The sequence below is a fragment of the Tricharina praecox genome, assembly GCF_024521635.1.
Source record: "Tricharina praecox strain CBS 144465 chromosome Unknown BZA05scaffold_28, whole genome shotgun sequence".
In the NCBI taxonomy this organism is placed as follows: domain Eukaryota; kingdom Fungi; phylum Ascomycota; class Pezizomycetes; order Pezizales; family Pyronemataceae; genus Tricharina; species Tricharina praecox.
In genome coordinates, this window is record NW_026250430.1 from 130,461 (window position 1) to 156,685 (window position 26,225).

General features: G+C 55.3%; 7 protein-coding genes across 7 annotated transcripts; 2 read left to right on the top strand and 5 right to left on the bottom strand.

Annotated features, from left to right (window-relative positions):
• Positions 1 to 1,277: 1,277 nt before the first annotated feature.
• On the bottom strand, positions 1,278 to 4,429 carry BZA05DRAFT_151929 (fungal-specific transcription factor domain-containing protein). Its single transcript, XM_051479013.1, has 6 exons — positions 4,191 to 4,429; positions 4,007 to 4,111; positions 3,340 to 3,939; positions 2,541 to 3,279; positions 2,425 to 2,488; positions 1,278 to 2,365 (listed from the first exon to the last, which is right to left on the bottom strand). The coding sequence occupies exons 1-6, from the start codon at positions 4,332 to 4,334 to the stop codon at positions 1,363 to 1,365; spliced, it is 2,655 nt and encodes an 884-aa protein (XP_051336175.1). The 5' UTR covers positions 4,335 to 4,429; the 3' UTR covers positions 1,278 to 1,362.
• A 2,951-nt stretch (positions 4,430 to 7,380) lies between these two features.
• On the top strand, positions 7,381 to 10,614 carry BZA05DRAFT_378305 (peptidase M28). The gene is made up of 5 exons (XM_051481853.1): positions 7,381 to 8,412; positions 8,472 to 8,517; positions 8,572 to 8,731; positions 8,789 to 9,238; positions 9,290 to 10,614. The coding sequence occupies exons 1-5, from the start codon at positions 7,778 to 7,780 to the stop codon at positions 10,420 to 10,422; spliced, it is 2,424 nt and encodes an 807-aa protein (XP_051336176.1). The 5' UTR covers positions 7,381 to 7,777; the 3' UTR covers positions 10,423 to 10,614.
• A 7,033-nt stretch (positions 10,615 to 17,647) lies between these two features.
• Positions 17,648 to 20,746, bottom strand: BZA05DRAFT_408692 (major facilitator superfamily domain-containing protein). Its single transcript, XM_051484730.1, has 12 exons — positions 20,381 to 20,746; positions 20,171 to 20,326; positions 20,043 to 20,095; positions 19,799 to 19,987; positions 19,586 to 19,699; positions 19,490 to 19,525; positions 19,420 to 19,430; positions 19,185 to 19,359; positions 18,708 to 19,124; positions 18,414 to 18,649; positions 18,289 to 18,346; positions 17,648 to 18,170 (listed from the first exon to the last, which is right to left on the bottom strand). Exons 2-12 carry the CDS (start codon positions 20,304 to 20,306, stop codon positions 17,907 to 17,909), a joined length of 1,689 nt encoding a protein of 562 aa, XP_051336177.1. The 5' UTR covers positions 20,307 to 20,326; positions 20,381 to 20,746; the 3' UTR covers positions 17,648 to 17,906.
• BZA05DRAFT_152083 (uncharacterized protein) lies at positions 20,228 to 20,964 on the bottom strand. The gene is made up of 2 exons (XM_051479014.1): positions 20,381 to 20,964; positions 20,228 to 20,326 (listed from the first exon to the last, which is right to left on the bottom strand). Exon 1 carries the CDS (start codon positions 20,820 to 20,822, stop codon positions 20,439 to 20,441), a length of 384 nt encoding a protein of 127 aa, XP_051336178.1. The 5' UTR covers positions 20,823 to 20,964; the 3' UTR covers positions 20,228 to 20,326; positions 20,381 to 20,438.
• Positions 20,965 to 23,506: 2,542 nt separating this feature from the next.
• Positions 23,507 to 24,693, bottom strand: BZA05DRAFT_408700 (uncharacterized protein). The gene has a single exon (XM_051484731.1). The coding sequence runs from the start codon at positions 24,554 to 24,556 to the stop codon at positions 23,864 to 23,866; it is 693 nt and encodes a 230-aa protein (XP_051336179.1). The 5' UTR covers positions 24,557 to 24,693; the 3' UTR covers positions 23,507 to 23,863.
• Positions 24,694 to 24,763: 70 nt separating this feature from the next.
• BZA05DRAFT_408701 (uncharacterized protein) lies at positions 24,764 to 25,267 on the top strand. Its single transcript, XM_051484732.1, has one exon. The coding sequence runs from the start codon at positions 24,912 to 24,914 to the stop codon at positions 25,086 to 25,088; it is 177 nt and encodes a 58-aa protein (XP_051336180.1). The 5' UTR covers positions 24,764 to 24,911; the 3' UTR covers positions 25,089 to 25,267.
• A 539-nt stretch (positions 25,268 to 25,806) lies between these two features.
• On the bottom strand, positions 25,807 to 26,208 carry BZA05DRAFT_448070 (uncharacterized protein; the record flags this gene model as incomplete). The annotated part of the gene is made up of 1 exon (XM_051487218.1): positions 25,807 to 26,208. The coding sequence occupies one exon, from the start codon at positions 26,206 to 26,208 to the stop codon at positions 25,807 to 25,809; it is 402 nt and encodes a 133-aa protein (XP_051336181.1).
• Between the last annotated feature and the right edge of the window lie 17 nt (positions 26,209 to 26,225).

Here is a 26,225-nt window from a genome sequence, read left to right on the forward strand (position 1 = left end):
GGTGGTGCAACAGGCCTACCAAGCAGTCCCGCGAGCACCTATTCAAAAACTGCTCACGGTGGAGAAGTCAACAGAAAGCCTTGTGGGCAAAGGTCGGGAAGGAGACGGAGAGAAGGAAAGAGAGGTGGTTGATAGCGGAGTTGTTCGCCGACGAGCGGCGCAGCGAGGCAATCCTAGAGCTTCTAGAAACGACAGATGTGGAAAGGAAAGCTCCACCAAACCTAGAGGAGGAGGATGAGGAGGAGGCAAGCATCGCATCAGGGGCAGAGCAAGAGTGCCCAGCAGAGTACTATGTCTACGGCCGGTGCGAAGGAGTAGGAGATGAGGATATGCGGTGATGTTCTCTTGGAGCGGAAAGGCGGAAGACGGGGGAGAGAGGTGAGGGGGCAGCAGGAGGAGCGGGCATGTAGGCCCATACCGGTCTTCACTGTCAATATACTTTTTGCTTGTGCCGGCCCGAGGCGGATGGGTAGGGGAGGTGGGGCGCCGCATTGGACTGGCCGGGACCGGGGCTTTCACCTCGACTGGCCAGGGCGGGCAGGAAAAGGAGTTTGTTGATTCGCCATAGTCTAGATAGGCTACATGCGAAATAAAAAGGAAGATTTCTCTCTCTACCATTTCTTTGTGCGCAACCATCCCCCGAGCACTGGAAGCGGCCATCGACAGGCGGCCATCGACAGGCGGCCATCGACAGGCGGCCATCGACAGGCGGCCATCGACAGGCGGCCATCGACAGGCACTAGAAGCACTGCCCACTGCCCACTACCCCACTACCCACGATATCCCGGTCCCAGACCGAAGTCCACCATCCAATTCCCACGAATTTACGCAAGAACACCACCGCCCTCCGCCGCATCACGGAGGCCAAGTAAAACACGCTTTCACTCCTCGAGACTTAATTGCAAGCACTTACTGAACATAATAATATGCATCAGAGCTACTTTTACAACAGAAGCCCCGTTAAGCCGAGTGCCAGTAGAGTACATCAGTGTACTAACATACAAGTAAAGTATCCCTCTCGCACAGGTATCCCATGATATCGAATCAATAAAAACGAGCAAACGAACGAGCGAGGACGTAAGAAAAGAAAAGGAAAAGAAAAAATCACATGATTGAACCACCCATCCAGAAGAAAAAATAAAAGAATAAAAAGACGGTGAACAAAAAAAGAAAAAAAAAGACCTACTAATCATCGCACACACAAATCGCAAGCAAGCAGCTTTACTCCAAAGAAACCCCCATTAGGAACCCATTGCAAGCAAAAACATTTACACGGGTACATAAAAAAAGTAAGTATGTAGACCTGCAATCCGCATCCCGCATCCCGCATCCCGCAACCCGGATCCCGCATCGTCATCCACTTCATCCACCGTTCTGTGTACCGCCACCATCCTGTCCTCCACGGATATTGGGATCGGATCCCCCAGCGTATGTGAAGCTATTCATAGTCATGGACCAAGACTGGTTGCTGGCTTCGGGACTGGTATGGGGGTACTGCGCAGACTGTGGGGGACCACTGGAGGGCCCACCGGGGGTGCCGAGGAGCGCCAATCCGGCCGGCGGAGCGGGTCCGGCACTGCTGTATCCGGCGTTCTGGCCGCAGTCCTGGCTGAGACCGATCAGCGCCGTCGATGCATATGTTTCGCTGGGATCCATGTTCTCGATCGTGCCGATGTTGCCGACGCCTTGCACGTACTGCCGCCATGATTCGTTGCCGTGGAAGCTCCAGGGGACAAAGTTGGCGGTGTCGTAGACGTGATCACCGGAGGGGACCAGTGGGTCACCGTAGACGGGGATGGTACTGCTCGTACGAGACTCGGCGTGGAGTACGGCGTAGTCGGCTTGGTTCGGCGAATAGCTCGCGCCGGAGTCATTTGAATTTGGAGGAAGCTTGATAGGAATTGCCGGTGTCGTCACGGGTGGGTAAGGATTGGTGGACACATATGATGGCATTCCGCTAGCGGACGATGCGCGCTTGCCCTTCTCGGTGTTTTGGTTGAGAAGTTCCATCGTGCGGTAGGTCAGGATCTGGACAACCTCTCTGAGGCGCTGTGGGGATCCTAGGAGGCTGCCGAGATCACCCATGACATCCATACACAGGTCCATGTCACTTCTGACCTGCGCCACTTCCTCCGGTGTGATGCTGTCCCGTTTATCCCAAACAGAGAATAGAATCGTGAGGGTGGCGAGCAATTGCACTGTCGCACCATACCACGTAGTGTCCAAGTAGTGGTTTCCTTTGCGAAGGTTGTCCGTCAGGCGCAGGATCTCCCTCGAGGATTCCACACAAACCCGGATACAGTCACCGCTGAACGTCGGAGACGGAGACAAGTCCAGTGAAGGATGGCGTAGCAATATGCGATCTCTGTTTGAATCATGATCAGGGACACGCTCTCACGATGGAATACGGACGGCAAGACTTACTCATGGTACCACGAATGAAGGTGTGCAGCCTGAAACTGCCTTTCAGGTCTCGGTGAGTCCAGTGCTATACAACTCGTCAGAAAGCGTTCACCGAGGAATATTGAATGACAACTCACATAAACTCTTCGGACGGCCATCCCGCCACTTCTTCAGTTTCGCCTCGATATCCTCTACCAGGGCAACATATTTATCTCTCGAAGGTCTTGCAACGCTGTAGAGCGTACAATGTATCTGGATCGTCAACGTCGCATGCTTAAACATTTCGATCGCAACGTCAAACTCGCAATCCTCATGCCCGTCTTCCCGCTTGAGTATCTCGTTCTCCAGGATATACTCGTCGTCGATCCTCTCGGGATATTCAACGTCAAAGTCTCCCTCACGGATGCTCATCGGACGGCCTAGTCTCGACGCCAGAGAAACCTCAAGTGTGAGGATACACCAGAAGACACGCTTACGGAGTTCGATCTCGATCAGGTTGGGACTCGCGCGGTCGTACGACCATTTCTTCGCAGAGCGGTGAAGGCCAAGCTCCAAGCACATCGACACCGCCATACGGGCCAAGAGCCACGAACCACCGGGTTTAGGGAAAGCCCGCAGATGCTGGAGAATCAAACCTATGGCCTGAAGGTCCTCCAGGGAGGAACCGGACATCAATTCGTACAGCAATGAGATCGCATAATGATAATGACGTCGAGAACACTCCATCACGCCACTGGAAGACTGAGAAATCTGCCCCCGATTCTTGAGCCGGTCGCTCGCTGCGTTTTGAAAGTGAACGATAGCGAGAACCATGTGCAACATCGCAGTCTGCGCGGCTGTCGGTTCGAAGGACTTGTCGCTATAGACGCGCTCAGCCTAGATGGAATGACTGTCAGAACTCCGAAACATCAAAAGCACTAAACATTTCAAGCTTACCATTCGCATGAACGTGGGCCTATGCAGGATGGGAAGATAGGGGTGAGAGATCATGAAGAAATAGTTGATGTACTGCATTCCTTCGTCTTTATGGGGTAACTCGGGCTTCGGCACGTTCGGATTGATGTTGAAGACTGTCGACAGACAGCTTCCGTATGTTTCGTCCAGTCTCATCGAAGTATTCCGGTTGGCTGGCTCACTCGGATCCAGAGCCGACAGATCGATGTTCACTCCCAGCACCGACAACGCGGTTTCCTTCATCGAGCTGAGATACGAGTTGCCCGCCGATATCCCAACGTAGTGTGTACTCGGTTTCCCTGGACGGAAATTTGTTGCCCTCGGACCGGGAGCTGCTCGTTCGGTGACTCCAATGATACCGCCGTTCATGGGTTGATACTCGGTGGGCCGGTCAGAAAACGAAGTTGGCACTCGAGGGGCGGGCTTATTTCCGTTGACCGCCCAGTCCTGACCGTCGAAGGGTGCGTATCCGTTGCCGGGAGCGCGAGCACTAGCCTGTGCTGCGATGAGGGCGGTTTCGAGTTCCTTGTTGCGGTTCTCTAGCTCGATGCATTTGGATTCAAGGTTCTCCAGATAGCCTCGCTACAACAGATTGATCAGCAAATACGCCACAACACCAACGAGAATGCAGGTCGAGCAGTGTGCTAACCGGTATGGCTTTCTGAGATATCCTATCGGTAGTTTTGCACTCTGTGCGGTTCTGGATACAGGGAGAGCAGCCACCGGGCAGACCGTCGCATCTTATCTTACGGACCTAAACCGCAGTTAGAACAACACTCCAACAATCCAACAGCACCAACTGTGGGTTTTTTTCTTTTCTCACAGATCCATACCTTGCACCGATCGCATGCCTGTCCCGTTCTTGTTGAAGTCGACAAGCGTTTCCTGACCGCACGCGTAAACTCATCACCGCCGATGAATCCGGAGCCATCGCCGTTCAGGCCATCGGAGGCACTCGCACTGCGCTTTGGCGGCATGGTCTCGATCTCTACCGGCACCCTCCCCAGTATTTTCTCGCGGAGCGTTACTGCTGCAGCAACACGCAGTTAATCGTCCGAAATGTGACGAGATGCGACGACCCGACTCGTGGGGGAGACGCGCAACGGCAAATGCCGGTTTAAAGCTTCTGCTTTGCACTACAGTGTCAACACGGTCTGTTCCACACACGCTCCTGCAACAACTCTGGATTGCGCTCACGATTGAAAGGATATACCCGTACGTCCGGACGAGGGGAAGATGCCGAGGGAACGACGCGTCGGGAGCGGTTGCGGATCTGCAGCGAGGGGGTTGCGCGACGAGACGCGGAGACGAGACGAGACGGGACGAGTCGCACGGGAACTACCGCGATGGCGCAGGAGTTTTCGTCGGCGCGGTTTCTGGGATTCGGTGTGTGAGCATAGAGATGGCGGACTGACTGGCAAGGAGGAGAATCGCGCGGACGCAGCGGGCAGCGAGCAGGATGAGGGTGAGGAGAAGATGAGGAGGAAGATGTTCCAACGCAACGCTGTGAGCGGCGGTAGGACGGAAAAGGCTTGGGATGCAAGCGGGAACGGAGATGGGATGGAATGCGATACTCGCACGAACGTAGGCTCTGGCTTGCAGGAAGGGGAATAGATTTACTTACTCTTGTGGCCTGCTCGTGTTTTTTTTTATTCCAGAGCAATGGAGACGAGGTTGAAGGAGCGGGAGTTGCCGGTTGAAGTACTTATGCGGGCGTTGTAAAGTGAGTGCGCTGGGGGGGGTGTATGGTGCGCGGTAGGGTAGGTAGGGGGGGGGGGGATGGCTGTACCGTCGCAGTGCTCAGGGGGCAAAGCGTTAAAGTGGAAGCCGAGTTACTTTGGAGGAAATCGACAGGCACTATGTATGCCTATGCCATAAAGTAGTGGGCCACGGCTATAATAGCATTATGGCAGGACGAGTTCGCTGCAGTGGTCTTCTCGTTCATTTTGCCAATGGAGGAAGTCGGTGAGAATGTAGCCCACGCGCGGTGATTCATGAAGAGTGACAAGCAAGAATATCCATCGATACGTTGCACCTGATCGCAATGCGGCAAATACGTGCATGCAGCCTCAGCCTCGACCGAGTCACCACAACCTAGGTTCGGTACACGTCTGCGAAGCACTTGGATGCGTGCGGAGAAAGATACTTTCGAAGAGACCGGACAGGACGAAAATGCGTCCGCCTCGGACAGCGAGAACTTGTACAATAAGCCCTGGTACAACGATAGATGGGTTCAGCCGTGAAGAAAAGGGGCGGGGGACAGCGAGAGGCAAGAGGCGAGGCAAGGCTGTCGCGTGTGCGACTTCAATACGCAACCGGGCGGCAAGTGCCACCTCATGCGTGAGGAATGTTTTGACCTCTGTTTTGTTTTTTCCTGCTCTGTCCCAGGCCGCGGCACATCCAAGGGCGCACCGATCCACCTCTAGTTATTTCTCCGCGGCGATGGAGAGAAGTCGAATTCAATTCACGCTTCAACTCGGAGAAGTGGGTGCATATGGTACATACCCCTCATCGTCGCCAACGCAGCCCCATCCGGAGGCGTTGCACGACAGGACGGTCCGGTTGATTCGACGACCGATATGTATCATCACGTCAGATTCCAGAATTCCGGCTTGTGGAGAGGACAGGAGAGGAGGGCCACCGAGCGAGCGGGAGAGAGCGGGCCAACCAGCCGAGTTCTCGCCAGACATTCCTGACTCAGGTGGACGGCAGACAGCTCTTGGAGAAGATTATCGGTAGCTGCGGTTATTGGCTGGACGGGGAGCTGATATAGCGAGTGCAGAACGACTCTTCGCAAACGACACTGCTGTCGGTCTCGAAGCCACCAATCCGCCCAGAATCTGCATACTAGGGTACACACTTCTTCCGAACCTACCGATCTATATCCAATACGCTCCGTCCTCTCGGTGCCGTGCCGTGCCAGGAACATAGGTATCTAGATCTAGATAAGATCAAGATGAAACGCTCACAACTTTAAATATGCTTACTTGGATCCGAGTGTATACTCTACATACTTCCATCTCACTCCCAAGTATGATATGCATACGCCATATGCTTACATGTCAGCATCCGACCATCGACTAGAGTACTCGTATTCTGCGAACCGTCGGAGGTCGTATTCTTACGAAGCTTCACGACATCTTCCAAGTTCGCCCAACGTCAGCAGTCCGTCCAACCTCTCTCGGATATACGGAGCTGTCGGACCATAAGGACAGGATAATAATAGGCCTCATCTATGCCGACTCTTACCGTTAATCCCGACGGTGTGCGACGACAATCACCGCGTCTCACTCGCAGCCATTGCTTTTCCGCTCCGTCTTCGGACTTTGTAGGTAGATATTCTGCTCTCGGGTAGGTTTTGGATGCAACACATCAGCTGTAAGACGGTGATCGTAGAGTAGAACATGTATCGTCCTCGTCCTCGCTGTCGGGCTTGGTCTCGGACGCGGGGAGCGCTGGACTCCGGCTCGACAACAGTACCTACCACTTATTATGCAGCGGCATACATTGATCGGAGGCACTTGGTACATAGCTCATAGTTACCAACTTAGGTACTATGCAACCTCAGGCTCCAGACACTTTCCTCCTGTTCCAACATATATGTATTCAGCGATCTTTCGACCGAGCTTTCATCAGGGTCAATGCAAGCGTAACTCGCCGCTCGACGTTACACGACATGACACCAATATCACCTGGTGTCTAAAGTCTTATCGTCGTCGAAAGTGGGGTGGGGGGGTTTGCATGTGCCGCCGACGAACATCTCTGCGGCCGAGAGAGGGATCCCATAACCGTGAGAGCAAACTCACCTACCTGCCGAATCAGAAAACTAACCTCCGATGGGTGATACGCCGTGAAGACGAAGCACTTTTCTGCGATATCACGAGATACTAGTAACTATCGTCCACGCATCAGCCTGTTTCGATATAGACTGCGGTGGAATCGACAGTAATTAAGAAGGCCGTATGCCCATATAAAGTACCTACGTGCCCCTGAGCCATCTCTCTATCAATCGATTGGCCGGAAATCGCCGCCGCGATGTACCAACTGTACAGAGTGAAAATGCAACGTCGAATCCAGAGTCCATTGGATTCGAATGTGCCAGAGTAAACCCAGTGAATAAGCCGGAAACCCCTCCCATTCCACTGTTGATCCGATATAGAGTATTCGCCCGAGCCTTCTCTCTCCACTACCCCACGGCGGCAGTCCGCCCGTGACTGTACCATGAGGGCTCACTCGCTGCTTATCTAACTCCCCAGCAGTTGGTTGGTAGTTAGACTTTTAGCTCCCCCAGCGCTTTGGCGCGGCCAGCGTTGCCGGAACACGTCGCAATTGAATGACGTATGCTATATAGCTCCGCAGCTGTAACTATTCTCGCGATGCCCCACGAACTTCACACACGCACTGACACCATCACATCGCGATGAAGCCCTCCCGCCGCCCGCGCAAGCGTGTCGCGGAACGTCAGCCACTTCTTTCGACCGTCCCTCTCTCCGCCGCACCCACGCGCTATCCCAGCACGCGCTCCCGCACCCTTCGCCGCGGCGTTACCGTGTTGCTCAGCATTGGGCTCTCGTACCTATTTCTAAGCCTGCTCTTCCCATCGCTCCCGCCATTCGGCGTTCACTCCACTGCCTTCATCAAGAGCCAGCAGAATGCGCGCGCGCACTCAAGCCGCATGCCGCTTGCGATGCTGGAGGAGCTGATGCTGCTGACGCCGCGGGAGGAGATGGCGCGGAAGCATTCGCAGTACTACACTAGCGGGCCGCATCTGGGCGGCAAGAATTACTCCCAGGCACTGTGGACCCAGGCGAGGTGGATCGAGTATGGGATTCCCGAAGTCGAGATTGTTACTTATGAGATTTATGCGAATTATCCGAGGGGGCATAGGTTGGGGTTGTTGAGGGAGGTGGAAGATGGCAAGGAGGTGCAAAAGAGAGAGATCATTGATGGCACACATTACGAATTGATGTATGAGGCCGGGCTGGAGGAGGAGGTGCTGGAGGATGATCCGACTACGGGTCTGGAGGATAGGATTCCGACGTTTCACGGTTACAGGTGCGTCTGAGTCTTTATTACGTACCAGTCCCTCTCCAGTGCTGATGGGTTGTAAACAGTGCGAACGGAAACGTTACAGCGGAGTACATATTCGCCAACTACGGGGTGAGTAAAATCGAGTTCCATCACATCTTATGGCCATTGACTGACAATTGACAGACCTACCAAGACTTCGAAGACCTGCTCACGCACGGCGTGAACCTGACCGGAAAAGTAATCCTCTGCAAATACGGCCACATCTTCCGGGGTCTCAAAGTGAAGCGTGCGCAAGACCTCGGAGCCGTCGGAGTACTCATCTACTCCGACCCGGGCGATGACGGTACGGGGCAAAAACAATCACAACCATGGGCTCGCCAGATCACTGACTCTAGTGTAGGCAACATCACCGAACTGAACGGGTACGAAGTGTACCCCGACGGCCCCGCGCGGAACCCGCATTCAGTGCAACGGGGCAGCGTCCAATTCCTCTCCTTCGGGCCAGGGGACCCAACGACGCCCGGTTACGCCAGCAAGCCGGGCGTAGTCCGACAAGACCCCAGCCCTTTTATCCCGTCGATCCCGTCACTCCCCATCTCCTACGTCGACGCACTGCCGCTGCTCTCGGCACTCAACAGCCACGGGCCCAACTCGAGTGATCTGGGCGCGCACTGGCGCACCGGCGGCCTGTACCACAAGAACGTTACGTACAACATCGGTCCTGCCCCAGGCGTGGTACTCAACCTCGTCAACGAGGTCGACTACGAGATCACGCCCATGTGGGACGTCATCGGCCGGATCCCCGGGCACATAAGCGACGAGACCGTGATCCTCGGGAACCACCGAGATGGTACGTCGTCCTCCTTCTCCGCTAAAATCTACTTTTACTGATATATCACAGCCTGGATCGCCGGCGGCGCCGGCGACCCCTCAAGCGGCAGCGCCGCCCTTTTAGAGATCGCGCGCAGCTTCGGGAAGATGTTCCATGCCGGCTGGAAGCCCACGCGCTCCATCCTCCTCGCATCATGGGACGGGGAGGAGTACGGTTTGCTGGGCAGCACCGAATGGGTCGAGGAGCACCGGGCCACACTTCACACGCACGCACTCGCGTACATCAACGTTGACGTTGGCGCGCGCGGCAGCGCGTTCTTCGCCGCCGCCAACCCGCTGCTGCATTCGCTTTTGCGCAGCGCGACCGCGCGGGTCGCGGATCCCGACGCGGCGGCGGAGGGGCGGTTTAACATCAGCGTGAGGGACCGGTGGAGTGGTCGCATCGCCCCGCTGGGCTCAGGGAGTGATTACACTGCGTTCCAGGACCACGTCGGCATTCCGTCCGTGGACATGGGGTTCCGTGAAGCCAAAGGGGGGCCGGTGTACCACTACCATAGCAACTACGATAGCTTCCGCTGGATGGAACGCTACGGTGACCCCGGGTTTGCGTATCATGTCGCTATTGCAAAGATCTGGGGCCTCGTGGCTCTGCGATTGGCAGAGGAGCAGATCGTACAGTTCAACGCGACGGATTACGCCCTCGCCCTACAGGGCTACTTGGACGCCATTATCGCGGAGGTCAACTCCACTTCCACCCCGCCCCCCGCCTCCCCCACCCCCCCAACGGCACACCACCCAACCCGCGCCACCCTCCTGCACACCCTGCACCACCTCTCCTCGACCCTCCACCACTTCACCCATACAGCAGCGCGCTTCGACGCCCGTGCCGCCCACCTATCCCACGAACTCTCGCAGCCCCCAAGTACAATCCCGTGGTGGCGCCGCTACCTTCTCTACATCCGCGCGCGCGCAGTAAACACGCGGTACAAATACCTCGACCGGGCGTTTATCCACCCGCCCGGGCTCGAGGGCCGCCCGTGGTTTCGACATGTAGTATATGCGCCCGGGAAGTGGACGGGGTACGCGGGGGATACGTTTCCGGGGCTCAGGGAGGCGGTGAAGGAAGGGGATTGGCAAGCGGCGGTTAGGTGGGCGTGGGTTATTAGGGCGGCGGTGGAGGGGGCGGGGTGTGAGTTGGCTTGAGATCTTCATTTTTTTGTTTTAGGGGGAGGGAGTAAAGGGAGTTGTAGTACCGAGGAGGGGAGAGGGAGGGGGTGATACCTTATGCAGCAGAGAGTGCGAAATTTCATGAATGATGTTGACGACGATGATGTACACGAACAGTCGCAGTCACAGTAGCGAGATCAAGAGCAGAAGCAGGAGCAATTTACCAACACCTTGATCTCCGAGAGTGTCCGCCCTTATATACTGCGTTTATGTACTTGTTATGATGCATACCAAAGACCCAAAACCTGCACTCCCCAAACCCGCACTCCCCCAATCCTCCAACTGACGCACCGAGCTCCCCATTCCCCTATTCCCCGTAAGCCTTCCATCATCCCTATGCACCTATGCCTCTCCCTCCTTCCCTCCCTCCCTAGTCCAAATGGTAGAAGAAAAAAAACACAATATGAACAGAGCAAGTGATGAAAGCAACATCGAAAACAATAGCAGCAATATCAATAGAAACAGCAATAGAAACAGCAACAGCAACAGCAATAGAAATAGCAGTAGCAACAACAACAGCAATAACAATAGCAGCAACAGCAGCAACAGCAACAGCAGCAACAGCAGCAATAACGCGCCCTACGCCCACTACTCCAGCAGACAGACAACGATCAGAAATTCCATGGCAGACAAGAAGGAAGAAACATCAAGCAAGAAGGAAAGGAAATGAAAGGAAAGAAAGGGAACAAAAAGCAAGCCAGCAGCACAAGCGAGGAAAGAAAGAAAGGTTCGTAACGCATCGCAAGAAAAAGAAAAAGAAAACAAGAAACAAGAAAGAAAGCCAAGATGGCTAGATATGCCCACTGCCCATCGTTCAATCATGCAATCATGACTCGACGGGAAACACCCTCGGGTCCTGCACCAAGACACCTCCCTCACCCTTCTGCACGACGCCCTCCTTGACCGCCCAGTCGACAAAGTCCTTATCGACGGTCCACTCGTCTCCCTTGGCGCCGTTCGTGTAGTGCTCGCCGACGTGGTCGACACACGCCTCCCATCCTCCCGCGCCCTCAAACACCCGTCCGCAGAAGCCGCAGGTGCTCTTCTCCGGCGGCTTACGGCGCTCCTTCTTACAGCGTTCTTGGATCTCGTTAGAGTTCGTGGGCGTATGCATGCGCTTGAGGTGCTGGCCAAACAGGTCTTTACGGTTGAAGAAGGCCTTGCGGTTGGCGCACGAAGGGTAGTCGCAGCGCCAGTACCATAGCTGGAGGTGGATGTGGTTGATGTGGCGCTTCCATTCGTTTTTGCTGCTGAAAGTTTGTGTGCACGATGCGAAGGTGAATAGACAGGTGAAGGGGCGGTCTAGTGCGTGCTGAGCGGCAGTGGCGGCAGTGAGGGCAACGAGGGGATTGCTGGCAGGAGAGGACGACGGAGGAAGTATTTCCCGACTATGACAAAAAAAAAAGGGGTTAGAACAAATTAAAGATGAATGCAGAAACAGACAACGTACCGAAGTTGAATCTTTTGCTTCCGTCCGCCATTGCGAGGTGTTATTTTTGGCTTCTTGAAATCCTCCCTATCTTCCGTAGCCCTTTTCTTACCGTCCGATGTTGGCGAGATGCCAGATACATCGTCGTCGCCCGAGTCGTGGTGCGGCCGCTTGGTGCTTCTGTTCCGCGCAATGGCTATGGGAACATTTCCGCTACGAAGCGGAGGGGCGGAAGTCAGGGTAGTAGGCGATGGCGAGATCGCCACAGCCGGCGGATGATCCGCGCCCATTCCGAGCAGCGGCTTCTTCGCAATCTGCATCGGAGCTGGCGGCAGTGGAGCAGCAGCAGCAGCCAGAGGCTGCTCCCTCTTCACAACTCCCATATGCTCTGTTGCGGTAGCCTGTGTTGCAGCTATCGCTGACGCATTGACGGCCCTCTGTCGCTTCTCCGTTTCCTCCTGCATGAGAGCACCCTTGACGTCGCCCAGTCCGTAGCCGCCCCTCCTCTCCAACACGCTCACGATACTCTGGTACTCCTCCGCAACGTCCATCAGGATGCAGTCGGCCAGCTCGCTCTCGTCGACCAGCGTGCCCAGATCCAGCAGCTTCTCGGATATGACCACCTTGCGATTGATAAAGTCGCGCATGCTCTCGCACGGGTCCATGGGCGATTTGTACAGTTGGCGTCGCAGCGACAGACGCGTTGGCTTCTGCGCGTGCGACGCATCGTAGAGTCTCTCGAAGACCTCCCACGCCGTCTTTCCGTCGTCCTGACAATGCGCGATGTGCCGCTGCTGCGGCGGGGTAAGTCCGAGCACAATGGTGTCGAACGCGGTCTCGTTACGCTCGTCGTATGCGTCGTCGTCCAGCACCGTAATCTTTTTCGATGTCACGCTGCTGGAGTTGGCGGCCGAGATCGAGTTGTCTGTGGCGGCGGCGACAACCACGCTGGCGTCAGTGGCGGCGGCGGCGGTGGTGGCGGCGGAAGAGGATGTCGACGACGGCAACGACGATAGTGACGACGACGACGACGCCGAAGAGGGAACCGAAGACTTCTTGATCTCACGTCCCGACACGATTTTCCAAACACCGTCGCGGTTCAGACACGATTTCATCTCGACCTTCCATGTTGCGTAGTTTTCGGCACCCCGGAGCTTGTCGACGTTGTGCACCGGCGAGTGGTTATTGTCAACCATTGCTTGAACGGGGTCGTCAGACGAGACGACGCACCCAGTCGACAGGCAGGGAAGGATGAATTGCGTGGGTCTTGCTTTGCTTTTTTGGTGCAGAGCCCTACTGGTTTCGAAGTTCGACTCGAAGGGTGGCTGGGGGAAGAAAACTCAATCGCTCAATTGCGCTCTTCTCTCCCTCGGCGCATTCGGGTTGACTTGAGTGCGGGTAGGGGGAAGGTGGGTGGGTGGGAGGGAGGGGGGATAATGCTCTATCAGCGGGAAGGCGGGTTGGCGGCTGAGTGGGATGGCGGTGGAGGTGGAGGTGGAGGTGGTGGAGGTGGAGGTGGTGGTGGGTGGTTGTGGTTGTGGTGGAGGTGGAGGGTATGAGGGCGACGAAAACAACAAGAGGGCGACGATCGGTGGTGGTCTAGACGACGGTCGGTGTGGGTCGGTCGGTGAGGCCCGAGTTCTAGCTGGCGGGGATGGGGCTGTTTCGTAGGCGGGCGGCCACAACAACAACCAGCAACGTTGACAGCAAGAAAGTGCAGCAAGTGTGCGGTGGTATTGGGAGAGGAGATGTGTTTCGATAAGAAGAAGTAGAAGAGAAAAGAATAAGACGACGGCTCGAGGAAGCAAGGGAAGGCAAGAAAGCAAGGCCGAGGAGAAGAGAAGAAAGAAGAAGAATAAGAATAAGGATCAGAAGAAGAGGAAGAAGAAGAAGGCCAGAGGAAAGGCAGATAGAAAACAGCCGGCAGTTAAGTTAAGTTATGGTGAACTAGATATGAAGGCCGGCTGGCAGGGAAGGGCAGGCAGGCAGGCAAGAAAGCAAGAAAGCAGGCGGGCAGGGCCAGGAAGGCCAGGCGAAGAGAGAGTATAGTAATAGTAGAGGGGGGAGGGAAGGAGGGAGGGAAGAAGAGGGCTGACGACGGTAGGTGGAGAATTAGATTGATAGTGGGCGAGGGTTTGGCTGGCTGGCTGGCTGGCTGGCTGGCTGGCTTGATGGGTGGCCGGTCGTAAGGTGTTACTAGTCGATGCTGGCTGGCTGGCTGGCTGGATCCGGGTGTGCTCTATCTCTGGCTGCTTGCTTGCACTCTCTTTCTCTCCGCCTGTGGTGCTTGCTGCTGCTCTGCTCTGCTGGCGAAGGAGAGAGCGGCAATCAATGGCGGGGTTTTCGGGAACTAAGAGAAGCGAAGAAAACAAGCGATGTGATATGTAGATAGAGTCCTCGTGTCGTCTTCGTGATCTCTTCGTTGGGTGGTGGTGATTGATGACGGTAGATAATAATTTAATCAAAAGGGAAGCAATTCGATCACGACGTCTAGGTTTCCACGAGTGTGTGCGAGGCCACTGCAAAAGAAGAAGAAAAGAAGAAAAGAAGAAAAGAAGAAAAGAAGAAAAGAAGAAAAGAAGAAAAATCACACACAGCTGCTGTCCCTGGATGCGACCGAGTCCCAGTCAGTCCCTCTCGAAGCTCCGCTGAGAGAAAGGCCCCCACAGCCAGACGGACGTACGAACGGACAGGGTGGGGCGGGCAGGGCAGGGCGGGCGGGGCGGGCAGGGCGGGAGGGAGGGCGGGAGGGATGGGGGGAGGGTGCAAGATACAGCGGGAGAAAACAACTGCTCGAGGAAGATTCAATGCGAGGGTGGCAACACAAGGCGGGGAGGGGGCAGAGGAAACAGCAGCAAGCAAGCACAGGCAAGGCAAGGGCCGACGTCCTATATAGTTTGAGAGGGATCCATAACAACCGAATCGGGCTTCACACAACACCACCGCAAGAAAGAGAAGAAAAAATGCAGAGAGACGACGCAGTGTACTTGGGTGCTTTGTTTTCTGTTTGTCTGTTTTTCACCATTGATTGCATGCGACTGCACTGGGTGCTCGAATGCGTGCAGACTACACTTACTTGGTTACGGCTGGCTACCAAGAGACTCGAGAGATCGAGCGAGTGGGCGTGCGTGCGTGGTAGGTAGGAAGTGTACCGGTATGTACTTACCAAGCTACGGTGCTTGGGTAGGAGGTATGCCGAGTACTCAGGTCGGCGGGTGCTCAAGTACTCTGCGCACTTGGATAGGTGGCGGTGGTACGTCTCTCCCCGTCCCCCGTCGTTGTCGTCGTCGTCGTTCTCGTCCCCGTCCCCCCTCTATTGCGCCCCGTATGTAGGCTGTCTGTCTCTCGGAGGGCAGGCGCTGGTATATGGTTCGAGCGAGCGAAAGGCTACTGCAACCACTGCAACCAATCCCACGCCTCGGGCTACATAAGCTACATGAGCTAAGCTAAGCTGCACGACGAGTGGTGGGTGCAGAGGACCTCTAGTGCAGTCGTGCAGTCTGCGGCCCCATCCGCATCCAATGCGCTTGGTACTAGGTGGTTACGGTGAATTGGCCTGCAGAATCTGTACGAGTATGTGCGGTATGTAGTTCATACTTGCCATACACCGGGAACGGGTGGGTCGGGGTCGAGGTCGAGGTGCGTGGGCGGGCGGGCGGGCGAGGTTTGGGGCGAGGTTTGAACTTTGGGGAGGGAGAGAAGGTAGAATCGGTACTTCAGCCTGGAGAATCCTGTGGGTGCTTACGCACGTACGTATGCAACTGTCACTGGAACCGAGAAGGAAAGAAGTCGATATGGCGCTGCGATGCGTTGCGTTGCTTCCTCCCCTCCTTCCGCTGCGAAGGAACTATCATACCGGACGGTACATACATACACGGTGGTTAGTTATACCGTACCGTCCCCCACGATACGCTCCCCTACTACCCAAGTACTCCCCTGCCCAGTACCTCTGCCAGTACCTCTGCCAACCCTACTCGTAGAAACAACCCGGGAAAGGCGAATCGAATACATACTCTATCGTTCGTTCGTTGCCGGCCAATGGCCCAATGGTACTCTACTAGTATGTAGCAAAGTTACTTGGTCAAGGCTGCGCGACCAATCGCCGTCGCTCGGCAAGGCACTCGCTCACTGCCTGCAGCTCGCTCGCAGCTCGCTCGCCCGCGAGAGGCGAGGGCGGCTCGGAGCCTTTTGCTTGCGTGCCTGATTGCGTGCTCCAGGCTCCAGTAAACCGTGTCTCGAAGGATCGTGTCTCGACTGATCGGAACGCATTGACGATATACCTGGTACGTAGTAGCAGTAGTACGGTAGGTATCGTCGTGAGCTGGGTCGGCCTTTGTTTGTATCATACAAGGTCCGAATCTAGGGTCTCTGTTTGGGCCAATTCTTCTCCTCCGCTCACGGCCCGGCAGCCAGACAGTTTGGACAGAATGGACAGCCCGTCGAAGACGACCGTCGACTGCCGTACCGTATTTGCACGCATCTACTTATCTTCAGTTGTGTCCCGGTGCTTCACGATGCCCCTCCTCTACATATGTAGAGTACGGTGTGTACGGTATCGATTGCCGTGGCCGCGTTGCGTTGATTGGCGATTTTGGCGATTCGTCGCTTACCTGCCGTACTTATGTCGACCCATTCAACCCGACCCATCGGACCAATTATCGACTCCATGAGTCCATCATCCACGCCACGCCACGCCACGCCACGCCGGGAACGCCACGCCGCCACCTCGAAACACCGTGCCGCGCCGATGCAAAACAAGGCAAAACAAGGCAAAACAAGGCTCCCCGCCTTACCGTACCTTATCCCGCTACCGGTACCGGTACCGGCACCAGTGCGCCGGAATCACTACGAGGCTTCACTATCGATTACTTATCTACAAACCGGTACTTACCATATGGACGCATGTGCTAGAGTTGTAAGCCTTATGCGTTTACGTCCAAAGTTCAGTAGATATCGCTCGATGCGGCGGTCACTTGGGAGCCGAGTGAGTGTATGTACTTGCCCAAGTACTCGAATGGTTCTTCAGGGCCCATCGCAATCGGATCGGATCGGGGCGTTTTGTATAGTGCTATGTACTCTACAATACACAGATCCACTCCTGAATCAACCTCAATGAATCAATGGGAACTCCTCACGGGTCACGGCGAAAAACCCACATCCAACCAAAGGGCGTTCCAATAGGTAATCGACTTAATCCACAGGCACAAGCTTTCCCTCCCCACAGCCTTCCATTCCAACAGCCTTCCTTCCCTCCCCACAGCCGCAGCCGCAGCCTCGGAGGTTCGGAGGATCGAAGGCTCGGATGATCCTGGCTGGCTGGCCGCTCTGGTTTCGATGATGCTGCCGTATGTATCTGGATTCTGAGTACCTACTGTTACCAAGAATTTCTACAGTACTCGGCCACCCCGTTTCAGGCTACCTAGATTTGTGTGGGTCCGCGCAGCAGCGTTTCACCTTGCGTCTATCACTGCGTCTATCACTACAGTACAGTATTTTCGTGGGTATAGTACCAGTACATACTGCTGGTGGAGTAGGTCCACGGAAGAATATGATACCTATACATACCTACCTAGTGCCTGTCGGCTTCCAGAACATGCGGGATGGCGTCACCTTATCGGCACGGCCGGTCTTGAACACCTTCACCAGGAAATATTTTGTATGGATAGAGAGTTGACCGTCAACGGTAACCAGTCATGCCTCTGGTAGAAAGCCTGGGAAGGAGCCTGGAAAGAAGCCTGTCATGTTGTTGTTTGCCGGAGAAGGATAGTTCAACTTCCATCTCACCGTTGTTCGATATCCCCAGCACACAGCCGCGTAGGAAGAACACAAAGCGATCCTCATTTCCCAGCAGCGACAAACTACAATACAAGTCTAGAATAGCAACATACTAAAATACTAACCACAGCCCCGCATCCCACGCCCCACGCTCTCAAGCCTCAGGCGGGGAGGGATAACCCAGGTATCAATCGCGCACAAGCTCCAAGTCTACAACAACAAACCACTACAGCCCAACCCCATATGTACCTACGTCTCAACCTCTCACATTCCGCCCCTCAATAGCGCCATACCCCGCCCCCGCCACCGCCACCGCCACCGCATCGACAACGAGCACATCTTCTTCACCGACTACCACCGGTACGACCCGCTCGTCGTCCCTCGAGTGATCCCCCATCCCCCCCTTATCCGAAATCAGCAGCATCTGGAACGCCGAGATGAAGCCGATCGCCGAGAGCACTAGCCACGGAAATATCAGGTACCCCGATTTCTGGCCCTGGCTGAAGAGGATTCCGCCGATCTGTGGGATACGTTAGTATAATTGGTGGGATAGGATGGGATAGGATGAGATGGGAGAAAGCAATGGAGGAATTGGGGAATAGGAGGAAATGGGGGAATTGGGAGGAGTTGGGACGAACCGCTGGACCGACTGCGCGCCCGAGGGCGCCGACCGCTACAGCTACGCCGTTGAGTGTACTAGATTCGTTAGCATCGGCACGACGAACGGGTTGAATAGGGGTTGGGGGGGTTTCATGTCCCATACCCGAGTACGCGCAAGGAGGGAGAGCTATTCGTGAGGAGTATGGTGGAGCACGGAAATGCGAAGGTGACCGAGATAGATTTAAGGAACATGAGGGCGAATAACGCAGGCAGCTTCATGGACTGCGGCAGAATAAGGACGAAGGGCAGGGCGCCGTAGACAACCGGCAGTATGAATGCCACGATTCGCAGACAAATACGGCTGCCGAGTAGGTTTGCTACGGGAGGGAAGATGAAAAACTGCAGCAACATGTCAGTATGGTACCTAGTTGGATGAGTAACCGAACCGCCGACTTACCTGCATAAGCATGCCGATTATACCGTAGGCACTAAATATCTTGCCGAGTTCCGCAGGCGCGAGGCCGAAGCCTCCAGCGAACTTGAACGGAAGCTGCCATTTCGACGAATCCTGCGGAGGATAGGACATGAAGACCGGAAGCAACTGATCGTAAGTGATCGAATGAAGCGCAAGAAACGAATAATAGATAATGTTCATCGTCGACTGGAATGTGAACGCCGCACTCATGGGCAACCGAGGCAGTTTCACGACTGGCGGCAGCGCCTCCTCATCATCCGTCCCGGAATCGGACAGCAGTGAGGTATTTTCATCGGTAATGTCCTTTCGGGATTGACGCCTACCACTGACGCACGCGGCCAGCTTCTTGCCGGCTTCGCGGCCCGGATCCCTTTGGTCCTTCAGGTCCTCCAGTGTTTCCTACAAGAACACGGTCAGCACGTGCAAGCGGTATGGGCGGTCTCCGATGATTGTGCCTACGTCGAGGAAGAGGATGCCGATGGGCACCGAGAACAAAAAGACACAGGCACAGACTATATTCGGCAAAGCGAAGGGAAATCGTTCGAAGAAGGCAGGTCTAGACCCATTGAACCATTCCGGGTGATTCTTCAGTGGGTCTGCCAAAAAGCCTCCAATGACTGGGCCCATAATCGAGCTTCAATCGAGAAGGTCAGTTGAGTGAGCATGAGAGCCTGATTCCTGGGGATATACATACGCCACGTTCCACTAATAAGGATGTCAGCAAAAGTGCCAAGAGAGCTGAGGCTCATTCAGCGGGAACTCACGACTAGCGGCATTATTGAAAATGCTCGCGGTTGAAGCTGTACAGCAAGGTCAGTTAGGATGTAGTCCGTGAAAGTGGGAGACACCGGTTTCCTTGCCGTCTTTTGCGGTACCATCTCGGCCACCATGGTACGCAGGATCCCAACATTCCCGTTCACCAGGCCGGCCAAGGCTCGTGCGAACATTGCGACTGCGAGACTCGTTGAAAATCCCTAGCCTTACCGTCAGCTTATCCGCCGCTTCTCCCCTCTGCCCCCCCCTCACCCCCTCGCTGTAGCGGAGGTGGCAGGGATCGGTGTGGATGTCCGTACGAATAATAGTAATGAAACGAGAGTTCCAGTCAGGCCGATGAGGATGACCGGTTTCCTTCCGATCCTATCGGAAAGCCGGCCCCACATGACGCCGGTGAAGAACTGGCAGAACGAGAAGCACGCAGCAGTGATACCGGCATAGTAGCCGACGTCTTCGGGGGGCACGCCGAACGATTTGACCATGTAGTACTGTATCTCAAGCGTGAGCTGAGTAGAACCCACGAAGCGTAGGTGGCGCACGTACCAGATATGGGAATATCGACGTTAAGGCGATGGGCTCTGCGAAACGACATAACGCTGCGGACAAGCACGTGAATGTTAGCAGAGGTTGCTCAAAAAGAAAGCAACCACGCGGGTATTACAGCGTCGTACATAGGATGAAGAGTTGCTTGATGATGTACGGAGAAAACTTTGCCGGGCTCGAGCCCGTCGTCTTGCTGCTGTTGTCCATGGTGTCGGTAGGACGTCTGGAGGGGTTGGAAGCTGATCGCAAGAGACGTGCTGGCATGGCGGCAGCAGGATCCCACACTGTTTTATGGTTGCGGATCAGATACCGCTGTGATGAAAGTCCGGGGGACAAACAAAGTAAAGTGTAGTCACGACTGGCCGGGATGGCTGGTTCGCGTGCGCCGCTTGCTGATCAATGCGCTCCAGAGTCCAGCGAGGCCGAAGAGTGTTCAGCCGTCTGCCCCTGCAGAAGTCGGATGCGGTTGCTGGTTGGAGCTGGGGAAGTTGAAGAAGGGCTCAGGACGGCTAGAGTAGGCAGAGTACTCTTTACCGGTAGGTAGAAGCAAAGTGCCCAGATGGAGCGTGCCGAGTGAACCGAATCGTGGCGGGGACAAACTCCAGATGCAAATAGAGTCAGTACGTAGAAAGGTACTTGGTCATATTCTGCACAGCGTCTCATGGACGGGATCGAATACGGGCGGCCCCGAAGCCTTGCGCCTTCGCGTGGTATCGACATGCACATCAGCGCGTGACAGAGTGTAACCGAACAAGGGCGAAGTATTATCGCCAACTGCATGTGTATATCTTTCTATGTATATAGCAATAAGTTCCGGCATATCGTGTGGCACAGGATACGCTTCGTGATAAAATCATAGATACCCGCCGCACCATCATAGACTGCCGGTGGTGGTGGTGGTGGTGGGCGGAGATGGATGTCTGTACGAGGACACCCACCCTCCAAGCATGCGTGGTGAGCCGAGAAAGGAAATCCTGCTGAGGCCCCCCCACCAATGGCGAAATCTGTCCGAGACCTCGGTTTGCCTCCTTCCCCGCAATAGGTACGAAGGGAGGGAAGCGACTTCACCAAGGTATTCTGCTGACACAGACACAGTTAGGATAAACCAGACCGTCAGGCAAGCCCGACAAACGACCACACTTCCCGCCATAGGTACGTTCTCTTGACCCAAGAGCTCCAACTCCCCAGCACCAAAGGCTAACCCGCCGCTACCGGGTCCCTGAGCTTCCCACGAACGCCGCTTGTTTTAGAATCCATAACGACAACGTGCCACGGCAGGCTGGTCGACAGTCCGGACTGGACATGTCTGCAAATCGGAGGAAAGACTTCGGCTTATTCGCCGAGCGAGCGAGCGAATCGTAGCAGGCCAGCAACCGAGCACAATACGCTATTCGCGGCCAAATCGAAATCGACTGGCAGGCTGAGCTCGGCGGAGGGGTGTGTTGTTTCGTTGTGAGGCAAGAGCCACCGAGGCCAGACGCTCGAACGTGGACATCCGGAGTAGCGTGTGTACAATACAACGGCCTGAGCTCGATCAACGTTTTGTCTCGTTGCGAAGCACAGAGACGGGATCGAGTTCCAAGCCCCGACGATAATCACTCGCAATCGCGCCTGTTACATAGGATCGTGGATTCGTCGACATTTCGACAGGGCAAAAGTGCAAGTTTGGAATCCGCATTTCCAAGCATGTGTATGTAGCTCTAGCGCCAGGTTCTCGATAAACGAGACTTCTCCCCGGCTAAATGCATGACCGTGCACGTCTTGTCCTAGCCTCGTCGAGTTACCCTCCTGCCATGGAGCACACACATCTTCTCCTCATGGCTAAAGTCCCAAGCCTTATCAAGCCTCACACTCGTGGGACTGATTCGGCTCTCGGAAGGGCGGCGCTAACCTATCTAACCAGACCAAGATGATGAAACGGTCGCGGAAGCAGCCGTCGTCGGCGGCTTGGCGATTCGTCCATGCTTGCACGGGTTTGGGTTACATCGCCTGTCCCGCTATGGCAGGGCGAGCATAGCAATTGGATGAAATCGCTATTATGTGACGGGCGAAGGTTTCGAATTTAGAGTTTACTTCATCCAGTTCCAGCCCAGGCCATGCGTAAAGTGGACCTTAGGAGCTGTAGTATGGGATATGGATTGCAGTTGTATGTAGAAAAAAGTGCATCGTAACGGTGCAGGGGGCTTGGATCGGATTTCCCAAAATTTCGTCGTAGCGAGGCTGGAATGAAGCTAGAATGAGGCTGATGTTGTCCTAGCAACCATGGGAACACAAACTTCACTGTTGTTGCATGGACGCGGGGCCTGTGTCTGCAGGCCCAATGTTACACCCCATCGGACTCGTCACACACCAGATCACGTCTCCCCTACTCCGGCTCCTGTATGCGACGCGACAACTCCGACGTCTTTCCACGCAGACGACGATGGCGACCACCCAATTCGCCTTTTCCTCGCCGCCACGATCCTCCCTCTCGTCGTCTCCACTACCATCGCCGGGTGCCGTGATACGACAGTTCTGCAGAGCGACAAATACGAAGACGAAGACCGAGCCCGACGTATACGACATCCCCGACGACGATGAGCCGCCGGTGGAAAAACCTCCTGCAAAATCGACGGCGACGGCGGAGCGGAAAGTTGCCGAGTTGGTCATCAAGAAGCCGCGCGCGCCGACCGTGAAGAAGAAGACTGCCAAAAAGACTGTCGATGATGGGACAAAGTCTAAATACTTCATGGAGTTGGAGGAGCCAGAGAAAGGAGAACCGCAGAAGCCGAAGCCGGCGCGTAGACTGGCTGTCAGAAAGAAGGCAACGATCGCCACCGCCACTGACTCCGTCGCCACCACCGCTGCTCCCCCAAAGGCGAGGAGAAAAAAGGTGGAGCCGAAGGACAAGGCGAAAACCACTGTTGCGCCGGAGGCTCCCGTTATCGAAGCAGCACCCGCCCCCGAAACGACAACGATCGAATCGTCTCCTGTTCGTCGAAGAGTATGGACTCCACCTGTTGAGGATACGATTGTGATCTCATCCGGCATTGAGAAGGAGGGGGAACCTAAGCAGACTACGAGTTTCATCAAGATCGGCGACCTGGCGTACAAGCCCGCATCACCCCAGGAGGGAGCGGAGCCGGTACCGAATATTAAGACAGCAACTGGTGCTCCTGCTTCCCCTAGGAAGAGACGAATTGAGGTACATTTACAGAGCTGTTCGTTTGTCGCCCAAGCTGATTTGATACCCTTCTGCAGATGGTCGACCTCCCTAGCAAGCCGAAGGCCGCTCCCGAGGTCAAGAAGCCGAAGAAGAAAGCCGCGACCCTCACCGAGCGTGCCTCCGCACAGTACCGGAAGGATGTTCCGCCTCCCAGCTCTCAAATCACCGGTTACTTCTCCACCTCCAAGGCGGTTGTCGGTAACTCCATCAAGCCGAAGAATGCTTTGAAGCCCATCACTACGACCAAGAGAAAGCGGGGGGACGAACCCGAAACTGCCAACCTACTGAGCCCGACGAGTGCTAGACAACGAATCGACAGCCAAGGCTTCGTCTTTGGAACATGTTCGCAGCTGGAGAACGAACAAATTGGGGCTGACGATGCATACCCATTGTCGCCATTACCAGAAAATTCAGCGGATACCATGCGCGATATTCCTTCATTCGATCCGACGATAGTGGGCGCAAGCTACGGTGGTGGCCTGTGGAACGCCGCTAAAAGAGATCAGGCCGGAGGATTGCTGAGGAATGAGGACCTTAATTTTGGACACATACAAGGCTCCCGCAGGACGACGCCGAGCGCCTCACCCCCGGCCACTGATGAGGCCAGGAAACTGGATCAAGAACATGAACATGCCGAACCTGTGGTTCCTTCCCAGCCAAAATATGTGACGATTGATCTAACACTGTCGTCTTCACCCGTGCCGATACCGAAGACGACGGAAAGGCTACGTTCGATATCGCCTTCATCACCATTGTCACCCGTACGGCCATTGTCGTCCTTGTCACCACTGTTATCACGAGGGCCAACCTCACCACGACGATCACTCTCTCCGACACACTCTATCGCATCATCAGTAGGGCTGGATTCTCTCACCGATCGCGCTTGGCGCAGCGTTACCAAATCCATATCGGAGCCGCTATTGTCACCCACTCTTCCCATCAGTCCGCCGTCGCCGGTGCGAACCCAAACACGCAGCTTCAGCACATCTTCCGCTCCGGCCGCGGGCGCGCGCCGCACCCCCACCCCCACGAAAGCCACTCGAGCGAAAGCCGTCAAAGCCGTGAAAGCCGCGAAAACCGTGAAAGCCACAAAAGCCGCCGCCGTCAAAACCGCCGTATCCAAAGCCCCCGCAACCAAAAAACCGCGAAAAGCGGCCTCCCCACCACCCGCGGCCCCGGAATGCCCTCCTCCAGAAGAACACCCAGGAATGCCCGACTTCAACTCATACCTTACCACCCGCCTCCGCTCCGAGCTGGCAAAGTTCGGCTTCAAAAAGATCGGTGCGAAAGCCGCCATGGTCACTTGCATGGAGAAATGCTGGCTGGCGCAGAATGCCGGTGCGCAGGCTCAGGCGGATGTGCAGGCGCAAGAAGAAGAAGAAGCTGTATCTCAACCATCACCTCGTGCCCGCGCCGCCTCGCCAGCCACAGCCACAGCCAAGCGCACGCGCGCCCGGTCTACGAGCGCGAGCGCGAGCTTGAAGCCGCGGTCCCGCGCCTCCAAATCCCCCGAAGCAGCTGCCGCCAAGCGTACGCGCGGGGGGAAGAAGAAGCCCGCCGAGCGCACCCCGCAGGAGTCTTTGCAGCTGCACGGCAAGATTGCGGAGGCCGTGCGGACAAATGGAAATGTCGGCGATACCACAAGCTTCTACTTCCGCATACTGATGTATGACCCGATAATACTCGAAGAGCTACTGGCGTGGCTTAATATGGTGGGGCTGAGGAGCGTGGGTGTACTGGAGGAGGTTGGGGCGGCGGATGTGAGGGCGTGGTGTGATAAGAATGGGGTTTGTCTTGCTAGTGAGGTGACGCAGAGGGGGAGGGAGAGGAAGAGGTTTTGATTTGCATATATTTTGGTGCGCGGGGCGTTTGGTCGGTGTACGAGTGCGAGGGAGGATGGAGGAGGCGGATGGAGCACGCGCTTCTGAGCGATACTTGCTTGGTACTTGGGATAACTACATCATAGCTCTTAGATAGAACGTATGCTTTCTGTATTCTACAATCAATTCTTTTCTTGGGGTGTTCCGAATAGCCTCTCAGACCCTCTCTCCGCCCCGTTATCGTACATGAGTAACTTTACATGGATAACTTTACATGAGTACCTTCACCGCCATTGAGTTCCAAACAAGCCGTACAAGCTGTAATTTCACGTGGGAATCATGGCATCTTTCCTATTTCACCCAACTCTAAATTGAATTTGAAGCGCAATGGACCGTTATGGTTATGTAGAGTACGCCGTCCACGGTCTCATGCAGTAACTGAAGATTCTCACTCGCTCACGTATTCTCACTCTCACTCGTTGCTGTTTTCTTTTCTTTTCTTATATATACTAACTAATGAGGCGAGTAAGAATTTGCAGCAGCTGCTGTGTCCGTCTCAAACTCTCAGTGTGGAGAGGTGCAGGATCGTTAGCATGGTAGATATGGATGGTTCATGCTCAGATTGCTCAGGAGTCGGTGTGGGGGGAGGTGGAGGAGGTTGGCGCCGTTTCAGCCGCGAAGGTAGTGTCGATGAAGGCGATGGCAGCGACGGCTCTCCCTTGTGAGATTGCTGGTCTCCTCACTCATCGTCGACAGAAGGGCTTTGAGGTCCCTGATCTCCGGTTGCGTCGATCGTAGTTGCTGCTGATACGAGTTCTCTGGTGGTTTCTACTGAATCTTCGAGAACAGTGATAACGAGCCCGTGCTTGCGGCAGAAAATTGTCTGAAGCTTTTCGTACAGCAGGTAGATGTTTTCGGCAATGATCGGCGACGCGATGGATTCGTCGTAGCCAGGGACGGAACGATCGTCTTCCTCCATTGACTTTGAAGGTGGTGGACGGAAGGCGGTGCACTGGAGAGCCAGGTGCCCGAAACAACCGCAGTTGTAGCAGTTGCACTGCGAAATTATAAGAGGGTAGAAATGTCCCAGCGCAACTGCTACAACTAGAGTCGCCCCGAAAACGGAAACCTGGCTCGCCATTGATGTTGATGTTCTGA

Bases quoted from the DNA above. Each gene is read 5' to 3' on its own strand.
- BZA05DRAFT_151929 (XM_051479013.1), bottom strand. From the start codon at position 4,334: ATGCCGCCAAAGCGCAGTGCGAGTGCCTCCGATGGCCTGAACGGCGAT. The intron at 3,940-4,006 runs GTTAGCACACTG...AATCTGTTGTAG, and splicing joins TATCTCAGAAAGCCATACCG to CGAGGCTATCTGGAGAACCT. The intron at 2,489-2,540 runs GTGAGTTGTCAT...CGAGTTGTATAG, and splicing joins TGGCCGTCCGAAGAGTTTAT to CACTGGACTCACCGAGACCT.
- BZA05DRAFT_378305 (XM_051481853.1), top strand. From the start codon at position 7,778: ATGAAGCCCTCCCGCCGCCCGCGCAAGCGTGTCGCGGAACGTCAGCCA. The intron at 8,732-8,788 runs GTACGGGGCAAA...ACTCTAGTGTAG, and splicing joins CTCCGACCCGGGCGATGACG to GCAACATCACCGAACTGAAC. The intron at 9,239-9,289 runs GTACGTCGTCCT...GATATATCACAG, and splicing joins CCTCGGGAACCACCGAGATG to CCTGGATCGCCGGCGGCGCC.
- BZA05DRAFT_408692 (XM_051484730.1), bottom strand. From the start codon at position 20,306: ATGCCAGCACGTCTCTTGCGATCAGCTTCCAACCCCTCCAGACGTCCT. The intron at 18,650-18,707 runs GTAAGTCGGCGG...ATGTTGCTGCAG, and splicing joins TAATCGGCATGCTTATGCAG to TTTTTCATCTTCCCTCCCGT. The intron at 18,347-18,413 runs GTATGGGACATG...TAACGAATCTAG, and splicing joins CCCTCCTTGCGCGTACTCGG to TACACTCAACGGCGTAGCTG.
- BZA05DRAFT_152083 (XM_051479014.1), bottom strand. From the start codon at position 20,822: ATGCAGTTGGCGATAATACTTCGCCCTTGTTCGGTTACACTCTGTCAC.
- BZA05DRAFT_408700 (XM_051484731.1), bottom strand. From the start codon at position 24,556: ATGCAAGTGACCATGGCGGCTTTCGCACCGATCTTTTTGAAGCCGAAC.
- BZA05DRAFT_408701 (XM_051484732.1), top strand. From the start codon at position 24,912: ATGTATGACCCGATAATACTCGAAGAGCTACTGGCGTGGCTTAATATG.